General features: G+C 43.4%; 1 protein-coding gene and 1 long non-coding RNA gene across 7 annotated transcripts in view; both read right to left on the bottom strand.

Annotated features, from left to right (window-relative positions):
* Positions 1-15,754, bottom strand: part of LOC141580072 (uncharacterized) — a 49,606-nt gene extending 33,852 nt beyond the window's left edge. Inside the window, exons 1-4 of one of the 2 annotated variants that reach the window (XR_012512070.1) lie at positions 13,676-15,754; positions 8,538-9,111; positions 4,453-4,509; positions 2,072-2,166 (exon numbers count right to left, since the gene is read on the bottom strand). This is a non-coding gene — a long non-coding RNA (uncharacterized LOC141580072). Of the gene's footprint in view, positions 1-416; positions 2,167-4,452; positions 4,510-8,537; positions 9,112-13,675 lie in introns of those variants that run through there. The other variant, XR_012512069.1, reaches the window with a different exon arrangement.
* Positions 15,755-19,612: 3,858 nt separating this feature from the next.
* Positions 19,613-22,283, bottom strand: part of PUS7 (pseudouridine synthase 7) — a 69,894-nt gene continuing 67,223 nt past the window's right edge. For 4 of the 5 annotated variants that reach the window (XM_039472811.1, XM_039472810.2, XM_074379275.1 and 1 more), the window contains 2 exons: positions 22,013-22,104; positions 19,613-21,058 (listed from right to left, as the gene is read on the bottom strand). In XM_039472811.1, the coding sequence (XP_039328745.1) occupies positions 20,922-21,058; positions 22,013-22,104 (229 nt within the window). In that variant the 3' untranslated portion in view covers positions 19,613-20,921. The remainder of the gene's footprint in view (positions 21,059-22,012; positions 22,105-22,283) is intronic. The other variant, XM_074379276.1, reaches the window with a different exon arrangement.

Genomic DNA, 22,283 nt, shown 5'->3' with positions numbered 1-22,283 from the left:
ATACAAAGTGTGGCTCTGTCACTCAGGCTGGAGGAGTGCAGTGGCATAACCTCAGCCCGCGGCAGCCTTGACCTCCTGAGCTCAAGGATCCTCCCACCTCAGCCTCCCAAGTACCTGGGACTACAGGCATGTGCCACTGTGCCTATGTTTTCCAGGTTGGTCTCAAATTCCTGGGCTCAAGTGATCCTCCCACCTCAGCCTCACAAAATGTTGGGATTACAGGCATGAGCCACTGTGCCTGACCCTATACTTCAATTTCTAGCTGCTACTTCCATGTCATCTTCCTTTTGGGGATTTATTTAGATTTTTTCTGGAAAATCCCCTCAAGAAATTTCTCATGAAAGATTAGGCTGTTTTGAATATCTTTATGCCTGAAAATATCTTTATTTTCTCTTCACATAAGATGGATGCCTTAGTTAAGTATGGAATTGTAGCTCTAACACTTTTCTCCTCCATCTTTGAGGATGTTTTTCCAATTCCTTCCAGCACTTGGTGATGAGAAATCTGAAAGCAGTCTGAATTTGGATCCTTTTCAAGTGACATCGTTTTTCAACTCCCGCTATGGAAGACTTTTGGATTTCTGAAATCTCAGTAGGATGTATGGACCTTTTTAATTAGTCCCGTTTGATACTTGGTGAGTTATTTTTCCCCAAGTTACGGGAAATTTTCTTCTGTTATTTATTTTCCCACACTCTTGTCTTTGTTCTCTCCTTCTTTACCTTAAAATATCTTCCATCTGCTGGCTTTCTGATTTATGTTCTGAGAGACTTCCTCCACTGTGTCCTCCCGATTACTTGGGTTTGCAGCTAATCCCCTTGATCATTTTCCCAGTCTCTTACAGTATTTTGGCAATCACTCATTCAGTTGTCTGATTAATACTCTTTCACTGAAGACTTTTTGCACTCTGCCATGTATCTTAACACTAATACATGGCACAGTGCATTTGCATTCTACCACACTATACCATGTACATTAATTAGGACAATTGGAAATTCTCTTGTTTCCAGAGGCATTGCTATTTCTGATGGGGGTCTGTTATTCAGTTAGTTCATATTGGTCCTTTGTTTTCGTTTTTGTTTGGTTTTGTTTTTGTTTGCTTTTTTGAGATGGGGTCTCACTCATGTTACCCAGGCTGAAGTGCAGTGGTGCAAACACAGCTCACTGCGCCTCGACATCCCAGGCTCACATGAGTCTCCCATCTCAGCCTCCTGAGTAGCTGGGACCACAGACATGTGCCACCACACCTGGCTAATTTTTTTTTTTTTTTTTTTTTTTTTGTATTTTTAGTAGAGACGCGGTTTCACCCTGTTGGCCAGGCTGGTCTTGAACTCCTGGGCTCAAGAGCTCCACCTGCCTCAGCCTTGCAAAGTGAGCCACCATGACCACCTGGTCCTTTTCTTCCATGCTCCTATGGCCTTTGCTGCTGTCTAGCGAGGTCTGACATTCACTCCTAGGCAGCAGCAAAGCCCTCCATTGGTTAGTCTGGACTGAGGTGGGCGTGTGTTTCTGTAGCAGTGATCTGTTTTCCAGCAAGCCTCTCCCTGAGGGGAGAGCTGGCAGCTTCCATGTAAGTGGTAGGGCATACTTCACTAAATAAAAGATGTGTGGGTGAGCAGTCTGGGGAACCCCACAATTGCTAAATTCGGGAGGGTTGTATTTCCAATGGAACAGGTTTAGTGTGTTTCTTTCCTAGGCAGAGCTGCCTGTCCTGCTCCCCACCCACGTCTGCTGTGGAGTTCTCAAGGCAATGCAAGCTCTGCTCTCCTTCACCTGGGCATGAAGCACTTCATTGGGTGCCCTCCTTGGGCTGCCTGTCCACCTGCTTTAGAAAACTGTCCATGAGCTTTCTCCTGAGGGCAAAACACTCAAAACAGTGCCTAGTGCTTTGCAATGTGCTCAACAATATTCGTTAAACGAATCATGGTGCAAAAGAAGAGGAGGGAGAGGATAGTCCCTGCAATTCCAAGCACGCTTCCCTAATGAATTACCCTAAAGATGGCTTCCTGGCACAGCCCTGCTCTTTTTGTTGACCGTGGGTTTGCCAGTTGCCAGGATTTCCTTGATTACATACCGTGTGTTGGGCTGAGTCCAGATTCCTCTTCTTTTTCTCCATGGCTAAGATTCCACCTGCTGGCTCTTTCTTATAATTCCATAATTCAGTGAGACCTTGGGAAGGACAGAAGATGGAGGTGTGTGTTTAGTTTGCCAACATTTTTTTTTTTTTTGAGATGCAGTCTCCTTCTGTCACCTGGCTGGAGTGCAGTGACGTAATCTCGGCTCACTGCAACCTCCGCCTCCCGGGTTCAAGCGATTCTCCTGCCTCAGCCTCCCGAGTAGCCTCCCAACAGGCATGCACCACTGCACTCTGCTAATTTTTTTTTGTTTGTTTGTATTTTTAGTAGAGATGGGGTTTCACCATGTTGGCCAGGCTGGTCTCAAACTCCTGGCCTCAGTGATCCACCTGCCTCAGCCTCCCAAAATGCTGGGATTTACAGGCATGAGCCACCGCACCTGCACTAAATCTAGCTTTTCAAGGAAAAGGCAGAATGGAGAATATTAAACAGAAAAAGAAGTTACAGCATAGTATTATACACACATTGTACCCATGTAAAAAATGTATGTGTGCATGTATACACACACATACATATATGTATATATGTGCACACATAGATCTATAGATACGTAACACATATGTATATGTGCGTGTGTATATATATATATATTAATAGAGACGCAGAAACATAAATTAGAAATCACATCACACTCTTGACAAGGTATTTTAGGAGGTTTAGGATTACTAAAATGGTGACGGGACAGCATTAGCATTATGACATTTATTCCAATTAGGAGAGACTAATTATATATAATTACATATATATTTGAAAAAATGCATTCCAATTTCATTTCTGACATGGAAAGAGCTTGGAATTTGCCACTCATGTCCTTACAGAAAGGAAGCTGAAAAACTGAAAATCAATGACTTTAATGATTTTTCTTGGACCCATGAGAGAGTTGAGGTTGCAAGGCAAACCATCACCTCAAAATCTGGAGGGACAAAAAAATAAAGAGAATCACAGATGAAGTCAGTTCACCTGGAACATAGCCACACACTGGCAGGAACACTTACGTAGTAACTGATGAGTGGCTACAGGCTGGGTGTGGACCAACGTAAGAGTGAGAAGCTCTGGCGGTGGCTCACGCCTGTAATCCTAACACTTTGGGAGGCCAAAGTGGGTGGATCACTTGAGGTCAAGAGGTCAAGACCAGTCTGGCCAAAATGGTGAAACCCCATCTCTACTAAAAAAAAAAAAATTTTTTTAGGCCGGGCGCGGTGGCTCAAGCCTGTAATCCCAGCACTTTGGGAGGCCGAGGTGGGTGGATCACGAGGTCGAGAGATCAAGACCATCCTGGTCAACATGGTGAAACCCCGTCTCTACTAAAAATACAAAAAACTAGCTGGGTGTGGTGGTGCGTGCCTGTAATCCCAGCTACTCAGGAGGCTGAGGCAGGAGAATTGCCTGAACCCAGGAGGCGGAGGTTGCGGTGAGCCGAGATCGCGCCATTGCACTCCAGCCTGGGTAACAAGAGTGAAATTCCGTATCAAAAAAAAAAAAAAAAAAAAAAAAAAATTTTTTTTTTTTTTTTTTTTGAGATGGTGGACTCACTCTGTCACCCAGGCTGGAGAGCAATGGCACGACCTTGGCTCACTGCAACCTCCGCCTCCCGGGTTCAAGCAATTCTCCTGCCTCAGAATCCTGAGTAGCTGGGATTACAGGCACGTGCCACCACCCCCGGCTAATTTTTGTATTTTTAGTAGAGATGGGGTTTCACCATGTTGGCCAGGTTGGTTTCGAACTCCTGAAATCAGGTGATCCACCCACCTCAGCCTCATAAAGTGCTAGGATTACAGGCATGAGCCAACATGCCCGGCGTCTACTAAAAATTTTTTTAAAATTAGCCAGGCCTGGTGGTGGGCACCTGTAATCCCAGCTACTTGGAGGTTGAGGCAGGAGAACTGCTTGAACCTGGGAGGCAGAGGTTGCAATGAGCCAAGATCAGGCCACTGCACTCCAGCCTGGGCAACAGAGAGAGACTCCATCTTAAAAAAAAAAAAAAAAAAAAAGGTGAGAAAATCCTGTGGGTTGGTGTCTTAGTGAGTTTTACTTCTAGGAACCCAACGAGATTTTTACTATAAAGAATCAAGAAGGAACACTTGCTTCTGGCAGGGTAAGAGGAAAATTAACCATTCTAAAATATGCCACAGTGTGCTATCAAAGGCCTAGTTAGCAGGGCAAAAACTTTTCAGAGCCTTATCTGACTTAGGGAAGTTACCTAAATTCAGCCCCTCTAGCCTTTCTGTCTCACCTAAGGAGGAAAAAAGTCACAGCCCAGAGATACAAGCATGAGCTTTAATAACAGAATTATAGAATGATTTGTATTTTCCTTACGTACCTTACCACCACATCGACAGGGCTCCAGCATAATAACAATGGATTCCAGCTGAAGGAGCTGCAAGGTAACGATTCCATTTAAGGAGTTTTTAGAGAAACACGAAGACAACGGGGGAGACAAAAACTAGGACACGCGAATAAATTAAAGCCTCCAATACCTACAGCAACAAATTTAAACGCAGTCCAACTTCTAGCCAGATTAACACAAAACCTCACACTATCTGCCTACTAATCTCAGTTCCTCCTACCTGATACATAATGCCCATATTTCTACAAAAAAATTACATGGCATACTATGTTTTTTTTTTTTTTGAGACGGAGTTTCGCTCTTGTTACCCAGGCTGGAGTGCAATGGCGCCATCTCGGCTCACCACAACCTCCGCCTCCTGGGTTCAGGCAATTCTCCTGCCTCAGCCTCCTGAGTAGCTGGGATTACAGGCACGCGCCACCATGCCCAGCTACTTTTTTGTGTTTTTAATAGAGACGGGGTTTCACCATGTTGACCAGGATGGTCTCGATCTCTTGACCTCGTGATCCACCCGCCTCGGCCTCCCAAAGTGCTGGGATTACAGGCTTGAGCCACCGTGCCCGGCCGGCATACTATGTTTAAGGCGAGGAAAAAAAAGAAAGCAACTATCAGACCAGACTCAGCTAAGTCACAGATTTTGGAACTGAAAATAACTATGATTAATATGTTAAGGGCTCCCATGGGAAAAGTAGATTACATGAAATAACAGATGCATAATGTATGCAGAGAGATGGCAACTCTAAGAAACAATAAAAGGAAATGCTAGAAATTGTAGAAATAACACCATAACAGAAAAGAGGAATGTCTCTGATGGGCTTGTTAGTGGACTAGACACAATCAGTGAACCTGAAGTTATGTTAACTGAAACTTCCCAAATTGAAATACAAAGAGAAAAATAAAACAAGAAAACCTGAATGGAATGTCCAAGAACTGTGGACAATATGAAAAAGTGTAAGATACATGTATTGGAAAACCAGAAGAATAGAGAACAGAAGAAATATTTGAATAATGGCTCCGAATTTTCCCAAAATTAATGACAGGCATCAAACCACATCCAGTGTCTTAGTCATTTTTGGGCCGCTATAGAAGAATAGCTGAGACTATTGAATTTATAATGGATAAAAATTTGTTTCTCACAGTTTTAGAGGCTGGGAAGTTCAAGATCAAAGAGGTGGCAGCTGGCAAGGGCCTTCTTGTTACGTTATCCCATGGCAGAAGGTGAGGGCAAGAGTGGATGAAAGAGAGAGAGAAAGAATGCAAGAGAAACTCAGACTCCTTGTTTTAGAAGGAATTCACTCTAGTGGTAACAAACCCACTCCTCAGGTAATGGCTCTGTCCTCATGACCTAATCACCTATTAAAAATTAAAGTCCCTGGCTGGGCGCGGTGGCTCAAGCCTGTAATCCCAGCACTTTGGGAGGCCGAGGCAGGTGGATCATGAGGTCAAGAGATCGAGACCCTCCTGGTCAACATGGTGAAACCCCGTGTCTACTAAAAATACAAAAAAATTAGCTGGGCACGGTGGCGCGTGCCTGTAATCCCAGCTACTCAGGAGGCTGAGGCAGGAGAATTGCCATCTCCATCTCAAAAAAAAAAAAAAAAATTTAAGTCCCCCCTCCCAACACTTCCATATTGGGGATCAAGTTTCCAACACATGAATTTTGGGAGACCCATTCAAACCATTGTATCCAGAACCCTCAGAGAAGACTAAGCAGGATAAATATTATAAAAACTATATTTTAGCATATCATATTCAAATTGCAGAAAATCAAAGATAAAATCTTGAAAGAAGTCAGAAAAACACCTTACCTATAGAGGAACAAGCATAAGAATCACATTGGTCTTCTCATCAGAAACCATGAAAATATAGAGTGGAGTGAAATATTTAAAGTGTTGCAAGAAAAAACCCACCAACTTAGAATTCTCTATATCCAGAAGTGAAGGAGAAAGAGACTTTCTTTTTTTTTTTTTTTTAATTGCATTTTATGTTTTGGGGTACATGTGAAGAACATGCAAGATTGTTGCATAGGTACACACACGGCAGTGTGATTTGCTGCCTTCCTCCGCTTCATCTATATCTGACATTTCTCCCCATGCTATCAAAATCAAAAACTGAGAGAATTTATTGCCAGCACACCTGCCTTAAAAAGTTTTAATAGAAGTTCCAGCTGGGTGAGGTGGCTCGAGCCTGTAATCCCAGCACTTTGGAAAGCCAACACGGGCGGATCACAAGGTCAAGATTTCAAGACCAGCCTGACCAACATGTTGAAATCCCGTCTCCACTAAAAATACAAAATTAGCCAGGTGTGGTGGTGTGTGCCTCTAATCCCAGCTACTCAGGAGGCCAGGAGGCGGAGGTTGCAGTGAGCTAAGATTGTGCCACTGCACTCCACCTGGGTGGCAGAGTGAGACTCTGCTTCAAAAAAAAAAGTTCCTCAGCAAAAAACCGAAAATGATATAGACCAGAAACTCTCATGCACATCAAGAAAGGAAGAGAATCGGCCGGGCACGGTGGCTCAAGCCTGTAATCCCAGCACTTTGGGAGGCCGAGGCGGGTGGATCACGAGGTCAAGAGATCGAGACCATCCTGGTCAACATGGTGAAACCCCGTCTCTACTAAAAATACAAAAAATTAGCTGGGCATGGTGGCGTGTGCCTGTAATCCCAGCTACTCAGGAGGCTGAGGCAGGAGAATTGCCTGAACCCAGGAGGCAGAGGTTGCGGTGAGCCGAGATCGTGCCATTGCACTCCAGCCTGGGTAACAAGAGCGAAACTCCGTCTCAAAAAAAAAAAAAAAAAAAAAAAAAAAAAAAAAAGGAAGAGAATCAGAGAAGGAATAAAAATAACCTTTTACTTTTCTTACTAACTGATCTAATAGATGACCATTCAAAGTAATAATAGCAACAAGGGGCCCCGGCGTGGTGGCTCACGCCTGTAATCCCAGCACTTTGGGAGGCCGAGGCGGGTGGATCACGAGGTCAAGAAATCGAGACCATACTGGTCAACATGGTGAAACCCCGTCTCTACTAAAAATACTAAAAATTAGCTGGGCGTGGTGGCACGTGCCTGTAATCCCAGCCACTCAGGACGCTGAGGCAGGAGAATTGCCTGAACCCAGGAGGCGGAGGTTGCGGTGAGCCGAGATCGCGCCATTGCACTCCAGCCTGGGTAACAAGAGTGAAATTCCGTCTCAAAAAAAAAAAAAAAAAAAAAAAATAGCAACAAGGAAATGGGTGATTATAGGATGGAAATGTGAAATCAATGAAAGCCATGTTTCTTTGCTTTAGAAAGCAGTAGAAAGGAGTTGCCAATACTGTTTCGTTTGTTTGTGTTTATTTTTTAGACAGAGTCTCGCTTTGCCGCCCAGTCTTGAGTAGAATGGTGCGATCTCGGCCCACTGCAACCTCCACCTCCCAGGTTCAAGTGATTTTCCTACCTCAGAATCCCAAGTTGCAGGGATTACAGGCACCTGCCTCCATGCCTGGCTAATTTTTGTAGTTTAGTAGAGAGGGGTTTTCACCCTGTTGGCCAGGCTGGTCTTGAACTCCTGACCTCAAGTGGTCTGCCCACCTTGGCCTCCCAAAGTACTGGGATTATAAACATGAGCAAACGTGCATGGCCAGCAAATACTGTTATAAAGTATCTGTACTATTCACAAAGGACCTGTACTACTCATGAAGCAGTATAGTCTTATTTGAAGGTGGACTTAGTTATGAATGTATATTGCATTTTTTTTTTTTTTTTTTGAGATGGAATTTAGCTGTCACCCAGGCTGGAGTGCATTGGCACGATCTCAGCTCATTGCAACCTCTGCCTTTCGGGCTCAAGCAATTCTCCTGCCTCAGCCTCCAGAGTAGCTGTGATTACAGGCACACACCACCACACCCAGCTAATTTTTGTATTTTTAGTAGAGGTGGGGGGTTTCACCATGTTGGCCAGGCTGGTCTGGAACTCCTGACCTCAGGTGATCCACTTGCCTCCGCCTCCCAAAGTGTTGGGATTACAGGTGTGAGCCACTGCACCCAACCAAGCAATTTTTCAAAGTCGTGAACAACTCACATGCTAAGAGAGAAAAGAAAATGGGTTATTGCTCTAAGCATAGATGACAATTCCTGGAAGATTGGGCTCCAGCTCTGGAGGGAAGATGATCCCACTTGGCATCACTTCATTTTCATACCTCTATGGCCAGCCAACCCCACCCAGATGGGAGCGTGTGCAGGCTTCTTCCTTAGCCTGCAGCAGTGGGAACTGACGGTGCTGTGATGGGTCCACAAGGAGACACATGCCACAGAGTTGATGACAATGTTGATTACGGTGGGAAGGAGTGAGAGGCCACCTGATGAACTACTTCGGGTAGTCCAATGTGAGGGGTGCACTCCATGGAAAATTCTGCAACAGTTGGCATCGAGGGAATCTCTGGAGAAAACTGAGGCCCAGAGGAGGGATGTGGCTCTCTGAAGGTCTCTGAGCGACAGTCAGCGGCAGGACCAGGACTTCAGCCTGTGTGCTCTGACTCCCACTTTGATGTCCTTTCCTCTTCACCACGGCGGCCCCCTGTGCTTTATTTAATTTGGATCTTCACTTTTTGGAGTTTTCCACATCATGACTTCCTCCTAATTCATGTGCACGGATCCTAAGAAGCCAGGAGAGCACAGGAAAGAAACATACTTTAGCTCCAGTTTATTAGACAGATATTATTATTAGGAAAAAGGAACAACTACGACTCCATCATCTTTCCAAAGGGATAAGCTACTGGAAGGTGGCTAACGTGTTAAGTGGAATCTGTGTCAGCTTGACGGCTAGGCTTTTTGGTAGTGAAACGTTTCTGTCTAGGCCACAACAGGTAGTAAGATCTTCTATGTTGAAATTAATTTTGTAAACAGGAAGAGAGAAATGTAGAAAACAGGATGAATGTGGCTAGCAAAGAACAGAAGTGGGTGCGGGGCTGCGGAGAGTCATGTTCCCCATTTGCAGCTCTCAGAGGCTGCAGGTGGAGTTGACCTGAGTTGAAACAAAAGTGCTCCCAAGTGTGCCTAAGGGTTTTTTCTGTTGTTGTTGTTTGTTTTGAGACGGCATCTTGCTCTGTCACCCAGGCTGGAGTGCAGTGGCACGATCTTGGCTCACAGCAACCTCCACCTCTCAGGTTCAAGCGATTCTCGTGCCTCAGCCTCACGAGTAGCTGGGACTAGAGGCGCCTGCTACCACGCCCAGCTAATTTTTGCATTTTCAGTAGAAACAGGGTTTCACTATGTTGGCCAGACTGGTCTTGAACTCCTGACCTCAAGTGATCGGCCTGCCTAGGCCTCCCAAAATGCTGGGATTACAGGTGTGAGCCACCGTGCCTGGGCCAAAGGTTGGGTTTTAAAGTCTTCAGAAGATATTCTTTATTAAGATTTTGTTTGTAATGGTGGCACATGCCTATAGTCCCAGGTACTTGGGAGGCTGAGGCAGAAGAATTGCTTGAACCTGGGAGGGGGAGGTTGCAGTGAGCAGAGATTGTGCCACTGCACTCCAACCTGGCTATAGAGGAACAACAAACAAAAAACAACCCAACCCTCAAGAGAGTAAAGATAGGCCAGGCTCAGTGGCTCAGACCTGTAATCTCAGCACTCTGGGAGGCTGAGGCAGGCGAATGGCTTGAGCTCTACCAAAAATACAAAAATTAGCCTGTAGTGGCATGTGTCTGTAGCCCCAGCTACTTTGAGCCTGGGAGGTTGAGGCCTCAGTGATCCGTGATCGTGTTACCATTCTCCAGCCTGGACAACAGTGAGATCTTGTCTCAAAAAAGAAAAAAGAAAGAAAGAAAGAAAGAAAGAAAGAAAGAAGATAACCCTTAGAATGGGAGAAAATATTTGCCAATCATATACCTGGTAAAGGATTGTACCTAGAACATACAAAGAACTCTCAGAATTCAACAGCATAAACACAAATAACACCTTCCAAATGGGCAAAAGATCTCAACAGATATTTCTCTAAAGAATAGATAAATGGGCCGGGCGCAGTGGCTCAAGCCTGTAATCCCAGCACTTTGGGAGGCCGAGGCGGGTGGATAACGAGGTCACGAGATCAAGACCATCCTGGTCAACAAGGTGAAACCCCGTCTCTACTAAAAATACAAAAAATTAGCTGGGCATGGTGGCATGTGCCTGTAATCCCAGCTACTCAGGAGGCTGAGGCAGGAGAATTGCCTGAACCCAGGAGGCGGAGGTTGCGGTGAGCCGAGATCGCGCCATTGCACTCCAGCCTGGGTAACAAGAGTGAAACTCCGTCTCAAAAAAAAAAAAAAAAAAAAAAAGAATAGATAAATGGCCAATGAGCACACAAAAAATATTCCACCTAGTCATTATGGAAATGCAAATTAAAACCTGAGTAGAAACTATTTTATTTTTATTTCTTTTTTTTTTTGAGACAGAGTTTCGCTCTTGTTACCCAGGCTAGAGTGCAATGGCGCGATCTCGGCTCACCGCAACCTCCGCCTCCTGGGTTCAGGCAATTCTCTCTCCTCAGCCTCCTGAGTAGCTGGGATTACAGGCACGCGCCACCATGCCCAGCCAATTTTTTTGGATTTTTAGTAGAGACGGGGTTTCACCATGTTGACCAGGATGGTCTCGATCTCTTGACCTCGTGATCCACCCGCCTTGGCCTTCCAAAGTGCTGGGATTACAGGCTTGAGCCACTGCGCCTGGCCTTTATTTTTATTTCTAAATTTATTTTTATTTTTGCGTGTGTGTGTTTTTGTTTTTGTTTGTTTGTTTTTGAGATGGAGTCTCGGTCTGTCGCCAGGCTGGAGTGCAGTGGCCTGATCTCAGCTCACTCAACCTCTGCCTCTCAAGTAGCTGAGACTACAGGCGCATGCCACCACATCCTACTAATTTTTTGTATTTTAGTAGAGACAGGGTTTCACACTGTTGACCAAGCTGGTCTCGATCTCCTGACCTTGTGATCTGCCCACCTTGGCCTCCCAAAGTGCTGGGATTACAGGCGTGAGCCACTGTGCCCGGCCTATTTTTGTTTTTTAGACGGAGTCTTGCTCTGTCACCCAGGCTGGAGTGCAGTGATGCAATCTTGGTTCACTGCAACCTCTGCCTCCTGGGTTCAAGCAATTCTCCTGTCTCAGCCTTCCGAGTAGCTGGCAGTACAGGCGCCTGCCACCATGCCCAGTTAGTTTTTTTGTATTTTTAGTAGAGATGGGTTTTCACCGTGTTGGCCAGGCTGGTCTTGAACTCCTGACCTTAAGTGATCTGCCCGCCTCAACCTCCTAAAGTGCTGGGATTGCAGGTGTGAGCCACTGTGCCCAGCTGAGAAATCACTTAATTTCCAAAGGGATGGCTATAATCACAAAGACAGATAAGAACAAGTGTTGGTGACGATGTGGAGAAAATGGAACTCTCACACCCTTCTAGTGGGAATGTAACATGATGTAGCTACTTAGGAAAACAGTCTGGCAGTTCTTCAAAGAGTAAAACACAGTTATCATATGACACAGCAATTCTCTCCTAGTTATATACTCAAGAGAAATGAAAATGTATGAACATACAAAAACTCATAACAAAATGTTTATAGCAGCATTATTCATAAAAGAAAAAAGGTGGAAACAACCCAAATGTCTATTAGTCGATTAAATAAAATGTGGTATATTCATAGATGGAGTATTATTTGCCTAAAAAAAAGAATAAAGTACTTTTACATCATGAGCTGGATAAATCTGGAAAGCATTATGCTAAGTGAAAGTCAGTTCCACATATTGTATAATTTCATTTGTATCAAGTGACTGGAAGAGACCAGTCAACAGTGATTTAAAGTAGCAGCTGCCAGGGGCAGGGGCTGAGGTGATAATGGGAAGTCAGTGTTCATGCGTTTGAAGTTTTTGAGATGATAAAAATGTACAAATGATTCTGATAATGATTGTGAAACTCCAAATATACCAAAATCCTTTGTACACTTAAATGAGTGAATTGTATGGTATATGAATTATACCTCAATAAAGCTATCGTTAATAAAAACAAAAACAAAATCTCAGCCCTGCCTAATCACCTTGCCTTCCTGTACAACCTGAGTTCTCAGCTTCACGTGCTAACTTCTCACAATTTTCTTTTACTTCTGGCTGTATCCTTATTCTCATCTCACAAACCTCAATTTATATTCCATGAACTGGGAAATTAAAATCTAAATAGAAGGCTGGGCATGGTGGCTCACACCTGTAATCCTCGCTACTTGGGAGGCTGAGGCATAAGAATCACTTGAACCCGGGAGGCAGAGCTTGCAGTGAGCCAAGATCTCACCACGGCATTCCAACCTGGGCAACAGAGAGAGACCCTGTCTCAAAAAGAAAGAAAGAAAGAAAGAAGTTGAAATAGAGGCTGCACTAAGGATTAGCTTTGCATTATTTATAGGTGAAAGAAAATTGTAGGGTGTTGTCTGAATTGCTTAAGGAAAATTTCAAACACTCTGAAATATTTCAGAACCTAATAACAATCATGTTTATGTGCTCCCATAGCAAAAGTATTTACTCCCAATCAGTATAAAACTTAACAATCCAGTAAACATTTCAAAATCATATTTAGCTAGTTGTACTTCCGACCTACATATTCCCAATTTAAAAACTCAAACCTTTTTTTTTTTTTTTTTTGAGACGGAGTTTCGCTCTTGTTACCCAGGCTGGAGTGCAATGGCGCGATCTCGGCTCACCGCATCCTCCGCCTCCTGGGTTCAAGCAATTCTCCTGCCTCAGCTTTTGTATTTTTAGTAGAGACGGGGTTTCACCATGATGACCAGGATGGTCTCGATCTCTTGACCTCGTGATCCACCCGCCTCGGCCTCCCAAAGTGCTGGGATTACAGGCTTGAGCCACCGCGCCCGGCAAAAACTCAAACCTTAATACTCAAATTTACCATTGTACTGGTGACATGCGACAAACAACAAGTGACCTTTCTAAAGACTCACTGTCCAACAGTGGTAGCCGTTGGCCACAAGTGGCTACTGAGCACTAAAAATACAGCTAGTCCAAATCGATATATATTTTAAGTGTAAAATGCACACTGGCTTTTTAAGACAATACAAAAAAAAAAAAAAACGTAAAATATTGAGTTGAAATGATATTTTGGATACATTCCTTTACAGAAATTACATCATTAATTTTACTTGTTTCATTTTCTTAATAACACTACTAGAAAATTTCGATTAAATACATGGCTCACATTATATTTTGTATTGGATGGAGCTGCTCTACAGATCCATGTAGAGCTTTTGAGGGAACTGTAAATATGCGTAAGGAGACAGAGGCTTTGAATAATGTCTCTAATCATGGTTTCCTGTCGTCATCTCTTTTTATATACTGGGTACTTTCCAGGAGTCCAGTGCAGCTGGATAAGCTGTAACAGAAAATCAACACAGTATACCCCTTTAGGACAACACAGTAATATGGACTCTAGACATTCCTGCCTTTTGAAGCTGCTGCTTTCATAAGAAGCTACAGCCAAGGAGTTTCTAATTACAACAATTATGACTTTTTGGGGGCTGGAGGATAAATTTCCTGTATAGAGTTATAAGGCCACACGGTGCCTTAAGAATGCTTTGACGAAACTTTTGGAGAAGGGTAGAAAAGAAAGAAAAGGCAGGGTGCAGTGACCCATGCCTGTAATCCCAGCACTTTCGGAGGCCGAGACCGGCGAATCACTTGAACCCAGGAGTTCGAGACCATCGTGGCCAACATGGAGAAACTCCTTCTCTACCAATAATACAAAGACACTAGTTGGGCGTGGTGACACGCGCTTGTGGTCCCAGCTACTAGGGAGGCTGAGGTGAGAGGACTGTTTGAACCCAGGAGGTGAGGATTGTAGTGAGCCGAGATCCCGCCACTCCACTCCAGCCTGGGTGACATAGAGTGAGACTCCATTTCAAACAAACAAACAAACAAAAAAGAATTATTAGTGATCATGGAGGAAGCCCAAAAATAAGAGGCATGGAAGCAAGCTTGAGGAAGGCTCCAAGTGTAAAATCTTAGATCGTTAATATGAGCCTTAGATCAAATTACGTAATCCCTTTTGTACATATTCATTGTTTGCCCGTAATCATCGGCATCTCCAGGTGTTGAGAGATGCAGGATGAAGAGGGGAGGGTCCCAGGAGAATCTTGGTCCAGCCTCAGCACTGGGACAGCAGGGTGGAGCCACGAAGTTCGTGCTCCTTGCTTGGGGAAGGAGCCTATGTGGCCTGGAATCAATCTTTGCGAAGGGGGCCTGTTAGCAGAAATCCCTCTCACTTTGCTGAGAGTGTTTTTTCTTTTTCCTTTTTTTGCCCAATAAATTCTGTTCCCCTCATCCTTCAGTGTCTGCATCCTAACTTTTCCTGGTCAAGACACAAGAACCTGGATATAGCTGAACTAAGGGGCAGAAATTCTGCAACATTTGCCACTGTATTATATCTTTTTTAGATAGTCTCACTCTGTTGCCCAGGCTGGAGTGCAATGGTGTGATCTTGGCTCTGTGCAACCTCTACCTCCTGGGTTCAAGCAATTCTCCTGCCTCAGCCTCCCAAGTAGCTGGGATTACAGGCATGCGCCACCATGACTGGCTATTTTCTATTTTCCGTAAAGATGGGGTTTCACCATGTTGGTCAGGCTGCTCTCGAATTCCTGACCTCAGGTGATCTGCCTGCCTCGGCCTCCCAAAGTGTTGGGATTACAGGCGTGAGCCACCACTCTTGGCCTGCAACAGTTTCACATCTGATCAATACAGACTCCCCTTTGTATCTATGGTGACTGATTTATTAACTGGGTCAGTGCTGTACACCAAAGAGCCACTAGTCATGCATTTGGCTATGGGGCAACTGAAACTGTGACTGAGGAGCTTAAGTCAAGTTTAAGTAGTCACATGGCTAGTGGCCACTGTTTTGGCCAGTACAGGTCTGGAACCTGGCTGCTTCATGTGTACCAGCGGCTCATGTACCCTCTGGGAGTTGGTTAGAAATGCAGTATATCGCCGGGCGCAGTGGCTCACGCCTGTAATCCTAGCACTTTGGGAGGCCGAGGTGGGTGGATCACCTTAGGTCAGGAGTTCAAGACCAGCCTGGCCATCACGGTGAAACCCCATCTTTAAAAAAAAAAAAAAAAAAAAAAAAAAGGCCGGGCGCGGTGGCTCAAGCCTGTAATCCCAGCACTTTGGGAGGCCGAGGCGGGTGGATCACGAGGTCAAGAGATGGAGACCATTCTGGTCAACATGGTGAAACCCCGTCTCTACTAAAAATACAAAACATTAGCTGGGCATGGTGGCGCGTGCCTGTAATCCCAGCTACTCAGGAGGCTGAGGCAGGAGAATTACCTGAACCCAGGAGGCGGAGGTTGCGGTGAGCCGAGATCGCGCCATTGCACTCCAGCCTGGGTAACAGGAGTGAAACTCCGTCTCAAAAAAAAAAAAAAAAAAAAAAAAAAAAAGAAATGCAGTATATCGGCCGGGCGCGGGGCTCAAACCTGTAATCCCAGCACTTTGGGAGGTCGAGGCGGGTGGATCACGAGGTCAAGAGATCGAGACCAACCTGGTCAACATTGTGAAATCCCGTCACTACTAAAAATACAAAAAAATAGCTGGACATGGTGGCGCATGCCTGTAATCCCAGCAACTCAGGAGGCTGAGGCAGGAGAATTGCCTGAACCCAGGAGGCGGAGGTTGCGGTGAGCCGAGATCGCGCCATTGCACTCCAGCCTGGGTAACAAGAGCGAAACTCCGTCTCAAAAAAAAAAAAAAAAAAAGAAATGCAGTATATCAGATGCTACCTGGACTTCCTGAAATACATTCTGCAGTTTAAGATCACCAGGTGACTCTTACGTATATTAAAGTTTGGAAAGCACTTACCTGGAGTAGGGCATCTTATTGAAGACACTGAAGCCCCTAAAACTGTATAAAAAGTTTGCACGAATTTGTAACACACACATATATGAATACACACTTTCCCGCTTTCCTTCTCCTGAAAGCAATGTCTATGCTTCTCTCTCAGATTTCCCAAAGTGCTCATGATCCAAAACTAAGTTCTACCCTCCACAAAATGGGAAAGCAGATTTCACTGAACAAACAAAGCCTAAAAGTTATCCTTCGCTGAGTAAGCAAATGCTTTCGAATTTACAAAGATGAGAAGCTGGCCATACTCAGCTTTGTCGTTCTTCCAGTGTGGTTTTATTTCTTCATATGTCTGCAATAAAAAACTACATGGTACACTCCAGATCTGCTTTGGTTTCAAAAAGTCACATGCACATCAGCCATCAGTGCACACGGGTGGCTATAAAACATTTATATGTATTCTATTTTGTATTACACACACACATTTACTTTTTAAGTGCAAATTGACCACAATATGCATTCCAGTGCAAATACCAGTTTGTGTTAATTCATGCAGCCTGGAGCGACTGGTGAAGTTTTAAGTATTGATGTACTATTGCAGCTGTTACCAATTTTTTTGTTGATTTAAAACTGGTATAGGCCGGGCACGGTGGCTCAAGCCTGTAATCCCAGCACTTTGGGAGGCCGAGGTGGGTGGATCACAAGGTCAAGAGATCGAGACCAACCTGGTCAACATGGTGAAACCCCGTCTCTACTAAAAATACAAAAAAATCAGCTGGGCATGGTGGCACGTGCCTGTAATCCCAGCTACTCAGGAGGCTGAGGCAGGAGAATTGCCTGAACCCAGGAGGCGGAGGTTGCGGTGAGCCGAGATCGCGCCATTGCACTCCAGCCTGGGTAACAAGAGCGAAACTCCGTCTCAAAAAAAAAAAAAAAAAAAAAAAAAAAAAAAAAAAAAACTGGTATAATAGTTGTCTAGTAATTTTTTTTTTGTCTTTTTTTTTTCCTTTTTGTGGAGAACGGGGTCTCGCTATATTGCCCAGGCAGGTCTTGAACTCCTGGGCTCAAGCTATCCTCCCGCCTCTAGCCTCCCTAAGAGCTGGGATTACAGGCGTGAGCCACAGCGCCCGGCCGGTTGTCTAGTTATTATCTACAACATGAAACCATGAAGATTCAGGAATCAATCAGGATTTTTTTATTAGTATAATAGCAGTCTAGTTATTATCTACAACATGAAATCATGAAGAAAAACATTTTAAAGAACAATCTTGATTATTTAGCTTCCTTTCCCATTATGGAATAGTGTTGGTTTTACATTATAATAAAAATAATGATCCTTTATTATTTCTTTTAGGCAAAAATTTAGGAAGCAATGATACTTTTATGTGGAGGATGAGGTTGCTTTCAGGCTTTGTAAATTTGCCTAAGAGAAACTTCCTTTATTTGTGAACAACAAATAATGATCTGAATTCTATGCTAAGGTAATTATTTATTTCAGGTTAAGCCCCTACAGTTAGGTGGTATGTCCCTGAGTCTCAAAACAGCTTGAAGAACCCACCTTGAATCATTATTTATCCACTGGTGTTTATGAAGAAACATGTACAAACTCTTATTAGCTAACTCAGCCAGGAAAATTAACTTATCATATGGAGCCATGTGTTTCCCAGATGAAGAAAAGACAAATTTAGCCTCACTTTTGTTTTGGAATGCAAATTTATACTGGTTGAGCATCCCAAATCTGAAAATCCAAAATCCAAAACTTGCCCATTGGAGCATTCTGGATTTTTGGATTTCAACCAATAAGTTGAAGTGCAAATTAAAAAAAAAAAAATTCAAAATCCAACACTTCTAGTCCCAAGCATTTTGGGTAAGAGATACTCAACCTGCAAATGCAGAACTGCTGAACGCAATTGCCAACAGAAGACTGAGGTCCCTTTATAAATAACTTTCAGTCAGATGAAGGAGAGAAAATGGCTATTACTGGAATGTACAGACATGACTACTATACACTTAATACATGTTTAGCTTTTGTAAGACAAAATATACATATATGTATATATGTGTTCTTTTGAGACAGGGTCTCACTATATTGCCCAGGCTGGTCTCAAACGCCTGTGATCAGGCAGTCCTCCCACATCGGTCACGTAGTCCTGGGATTACAGATGTGAGCCACCATGCCTGACCTAGGACAAAATATTCTTTCAAAACTAGCTAGCTAAAAGGATAGTTTAGCGGGCTGGGCATGGTGGCTCACATTCATAACCCCAGTACTTTGGGAGGCAGTGGTGGGCAGATCATTTGAGGACAGGAGTTGGAGACCAGCCTAGGCAACATGGCGAAACCCTGCCTCTGCTAAAAATACAAAATAAGCCAGGAGTGGCGGCTGGTGCCTGTAATCCTAGCTACTCAGGAGGCTGAGGCACAAGAATCACTTGAACCTGGTAGGGGGAGTTGCAGTCAGCCAAGATCACACCACTGCACTCTAGCCTGGGTGACAGCAACACTCTGTCTCAAAAAAAAAAAAAAAAAAAAAAAGATAATTTATGATATGTCCAATCTTTTTTTTTTTTAAATTTGGTGTCATGACTCGGATCCGTGTCCAATCTTTTTTAAGACTCAGCAATGTGGTGGTGGTGGATGTCATTAAAACAAAAGCGTTGAGAAACAGTTCACTGCCAGGCACAGTGGCTCACACCTGTAATCCCAGCACTTTGGGAGGCTGAGGTGGGTGCATCACCCGAGGTCAGGAGTTCAGGACCAGCCTGGGCAATATGGCGAAACCACACCTCTACTAAAAATACAAAATAGCCAGGCATGGTGGTGCCTGTCTGTAGTCTCAGCTACTAGGGAGGCGGAAGCAGGAGAATTGCTTGAGCCCGGGAGGTGAAGGTTACAGTGAGCTGAGATTGTGCCATTGCCCTCCAGCCTGGGCAACAGAGCAAGACACTGTCTCAAAACAAAAAAACAAACAAAACAAAACCAAAACAGTCCTCAATCTCATTTCTACTACCAGATACAAGACAAATGTCATTTACACTCCCATGGTGCAATGCTCCTGGTATGGTAGCTCTTTCCTAGTTCTTTTTCTATTCCAGAAAGCACACTGGAAGATGAGTGAGTGACTCCAATGTAAGAGTAACCTGGAGTCCAGTCCAATACAGTCAACTAAGCATAGCACTTGACTCATTATCCTCATACTTCACAGCTGGTCACAAGACATTTTGATGTCAACATCATTTCTGATGAGGATTCCTTATTCATTTCATTTAGTTCCTTACCTTTAGCCAAGGTCAAGATTCTTATATGCACTCATTTATTTATTTGACTTATTTACATAACCAGTAGAAAGGAGATTTTAAAAATATTTATTACATTTGTTTCTAGAAATCATAGAAAATGAAAATTGATACAATTATGATACACAACTTTAGAAAGGCATATCTATCCTTTCATACCAGAGAAACGTTTATGCAGCGTCAGACATGGAAATACCAAAGTCACTGGTGACAAAAGGTAAACAAATGCTACTGATAGATGCTCTTGCACATTTTTAGAGTTTTCTTCTCTACCATTATTTATTTTATAGAAAATATCAGTCCAGTGGAAAGAGTTCTCAACATAAAAGGCACCTAGAGTAAAAATTAGACCTTAACTAATAAAAACAGCTATACACGATTACATCAAGAAAAAAAAACCCAGCCGGCACAGTGACTCACACTGGTAATCCCAGGAGTTAGCCTTGGCAGCATGGCAAAACCGTCTCTACAAAAAAGACAAAAATCAGCTAGGCGTGGTGGTGTGCACCTGTACTCCCAGCTACTCAGGAGGCTGAGGCGGGAGAGTCACTTGAGCCTGGGAGGTCTAGGTTGCAGTGAGCCAGAACTGAGGACTGCAGGACTGCACTGCAATCCAGCCTACACTGTGGAGTGAGACCCTGTCTTGGGAAAAAAAAAAAAAAAGGGGGATAAAAGAAAAAGGTTCTATCAATTATCAATGCAACTTTCCTGCAAGGCGTTGATAATATAAATGCAAAAGCCACTGCAACTAAAAAGTCTATTATAAATGCTTGCCTGCATCTAGTACATAAGCAGGATAATGATGACCACTGTTTACAATAATTTGTAGATGTTTTGTTATCATTTAAATCAGCATGAGTACTGTATTAATATTTGTGGGTGGCAGCTATCAAATTATTTACCCACAGTCCAGATTTGTTTTGTTGCACTTACTCTTAAAACGTATGGTTGTATACTCTGTCACAGATGTGTCAAAAGCTCCTGCTGTCTTTTGAGGATGCAGCAAAATCTAAACCTGATACTTTAAACCAAAGTCCTTCTTTTTATTATTGTAAAGCTGACATTTCACTCTGATTTAAGCACCTGAAGTATATTTTGACCAATTTATATTCTGAGCTGAAATTAAGAACCTCAGGATTTGTGTACATGTACAAATATTGCAAATTATTTCTTTAAGCTAATAAAAAGTTTAAAAAATACAAATAATTTTTTATTACGAAGATTTGAAATCCATGAGTCTGAACTAAGACAGAAATGCACAGGGAGCCAGGAAACAAACACTTGTGTGCATTTGCTGATCTGTGGACAAGGTACTGCTCAGCGAAGCCAGGTGGTATTCAGCTGCGTCTGGTTCTTGATACTGGTATCCATTTTTAGCACTTCTCGAATGGCCATGGTGGCGTATGTAGAAGGGGGTAGAGAAAAATCCATTTTCAAAGCCCTGTATTTGCCTTCTGCCAGGCAAGAAAGAAGAAAACAGTCAGAAAATGAAGGTAACTGCAGACAGACCGGAGAGAGTCACATAATCTCTACGCAAATACAAGGAACTGTGCTCCTTTCCTTAGACTCCGTTTCCCAGGAGGCCTCCGAGAACGAGACCATGTAAGTAAGAGATCTGTCAGTGTGAACCTGCTGAACGGTTACGGAAATTCTACCCAGGAGCTTTCACAAAAGGGCAGATGACAGAAGAGCACAAGAGAGAAATGCATGTAAAGTTAAAAAATAATAATAAAAAAATTATGGCCTGGGAAGAAAAAACAGAAAAAGGAATGGCAACAAGAATTCAATGATGAGAATGCCAATTTATTTATGTATTTTTTTGAGACAGTCTCACTCTGTCGCCCAGGCTGGAGTGCAGTGGAGCAATCTTGGCTTACTATAACCTCTATCTCCCAGGTTCAGGTGATTCTCCTGCCTCAGCCTCTCGAATAGCTGGGATTATAGGCATGCACCACCACATTCCGCTAATTTTTTTTTTTTTTTGTATTTTTAGTAGAAACAGAGTTTTGCCATGTTGGCCAGGCTGGTCTAGAACTCCTGACCCCAAGTGATCTACTTGCCTTGGCCTCCCAAAGTGCTGGGATTACAGGTGTGAGCCACCATGACCTGCCACCAACTTTTCAGACTCTTCCTGAATTTTCACTCACCTTTGGTAACTCCCTGTGGGGGTTGGGGAGAAATATGCCATCACCTAATATCACAACCATCTGTAACATTCATTCATTTTCAGGAGGATTTACTGGTTTCATTTACTAACCTCCAGCCATAATCATGAAAGTAAGGTCATAAAACACAACAATGAAAACACGGGTGCTGGTAGCTATAAGAGCAGTTTTCAAAACAAATGACATTTTTGTTTAAGAAAATATTTCAGAGTCGACACAGAGCTGATGACTGAGTAAACTTACCAGAAGCAAAAACTGGTGGTGGCTTCCCTTCTAGGTTGTCCACATCTGTGTTGAAAAGTGGAATTTTGGGATCATCATATGCAACAACGTCCCTTCAAAATATATGAATAAAGGTTAAGTATGAATGTGAACTTTCATACTAAGCCACTTGCCATCATTTGTTTAGCAAGAAAAACACATAATTTACTGTAAATAATTACAGTTAGGATTCCTGAATAACAGAGCAGGGCCAGATTTTATACATAAGTTTTGCATACGTAATTTTTTTTTT

This window comes from Saimiri boliviensis, chromosome 10 (genome assembly GCF_048565385.1).
Source record: "Saimiri boliviensis isolate mSaiBol1 chromosome 10, mSaiBol1.pri, whole genome shotgun sequence".
Lineage (NCBI taxonomy): Eukaryota > Metazoa > Chordata > Mammalia > Primates > Cebidae > Saimiri > Saimiri boliviensis.
Note: the sequence above shows the minus strand (reverse complement) of the source record. Positions and strands in the feature narration are given on the sequence as shown.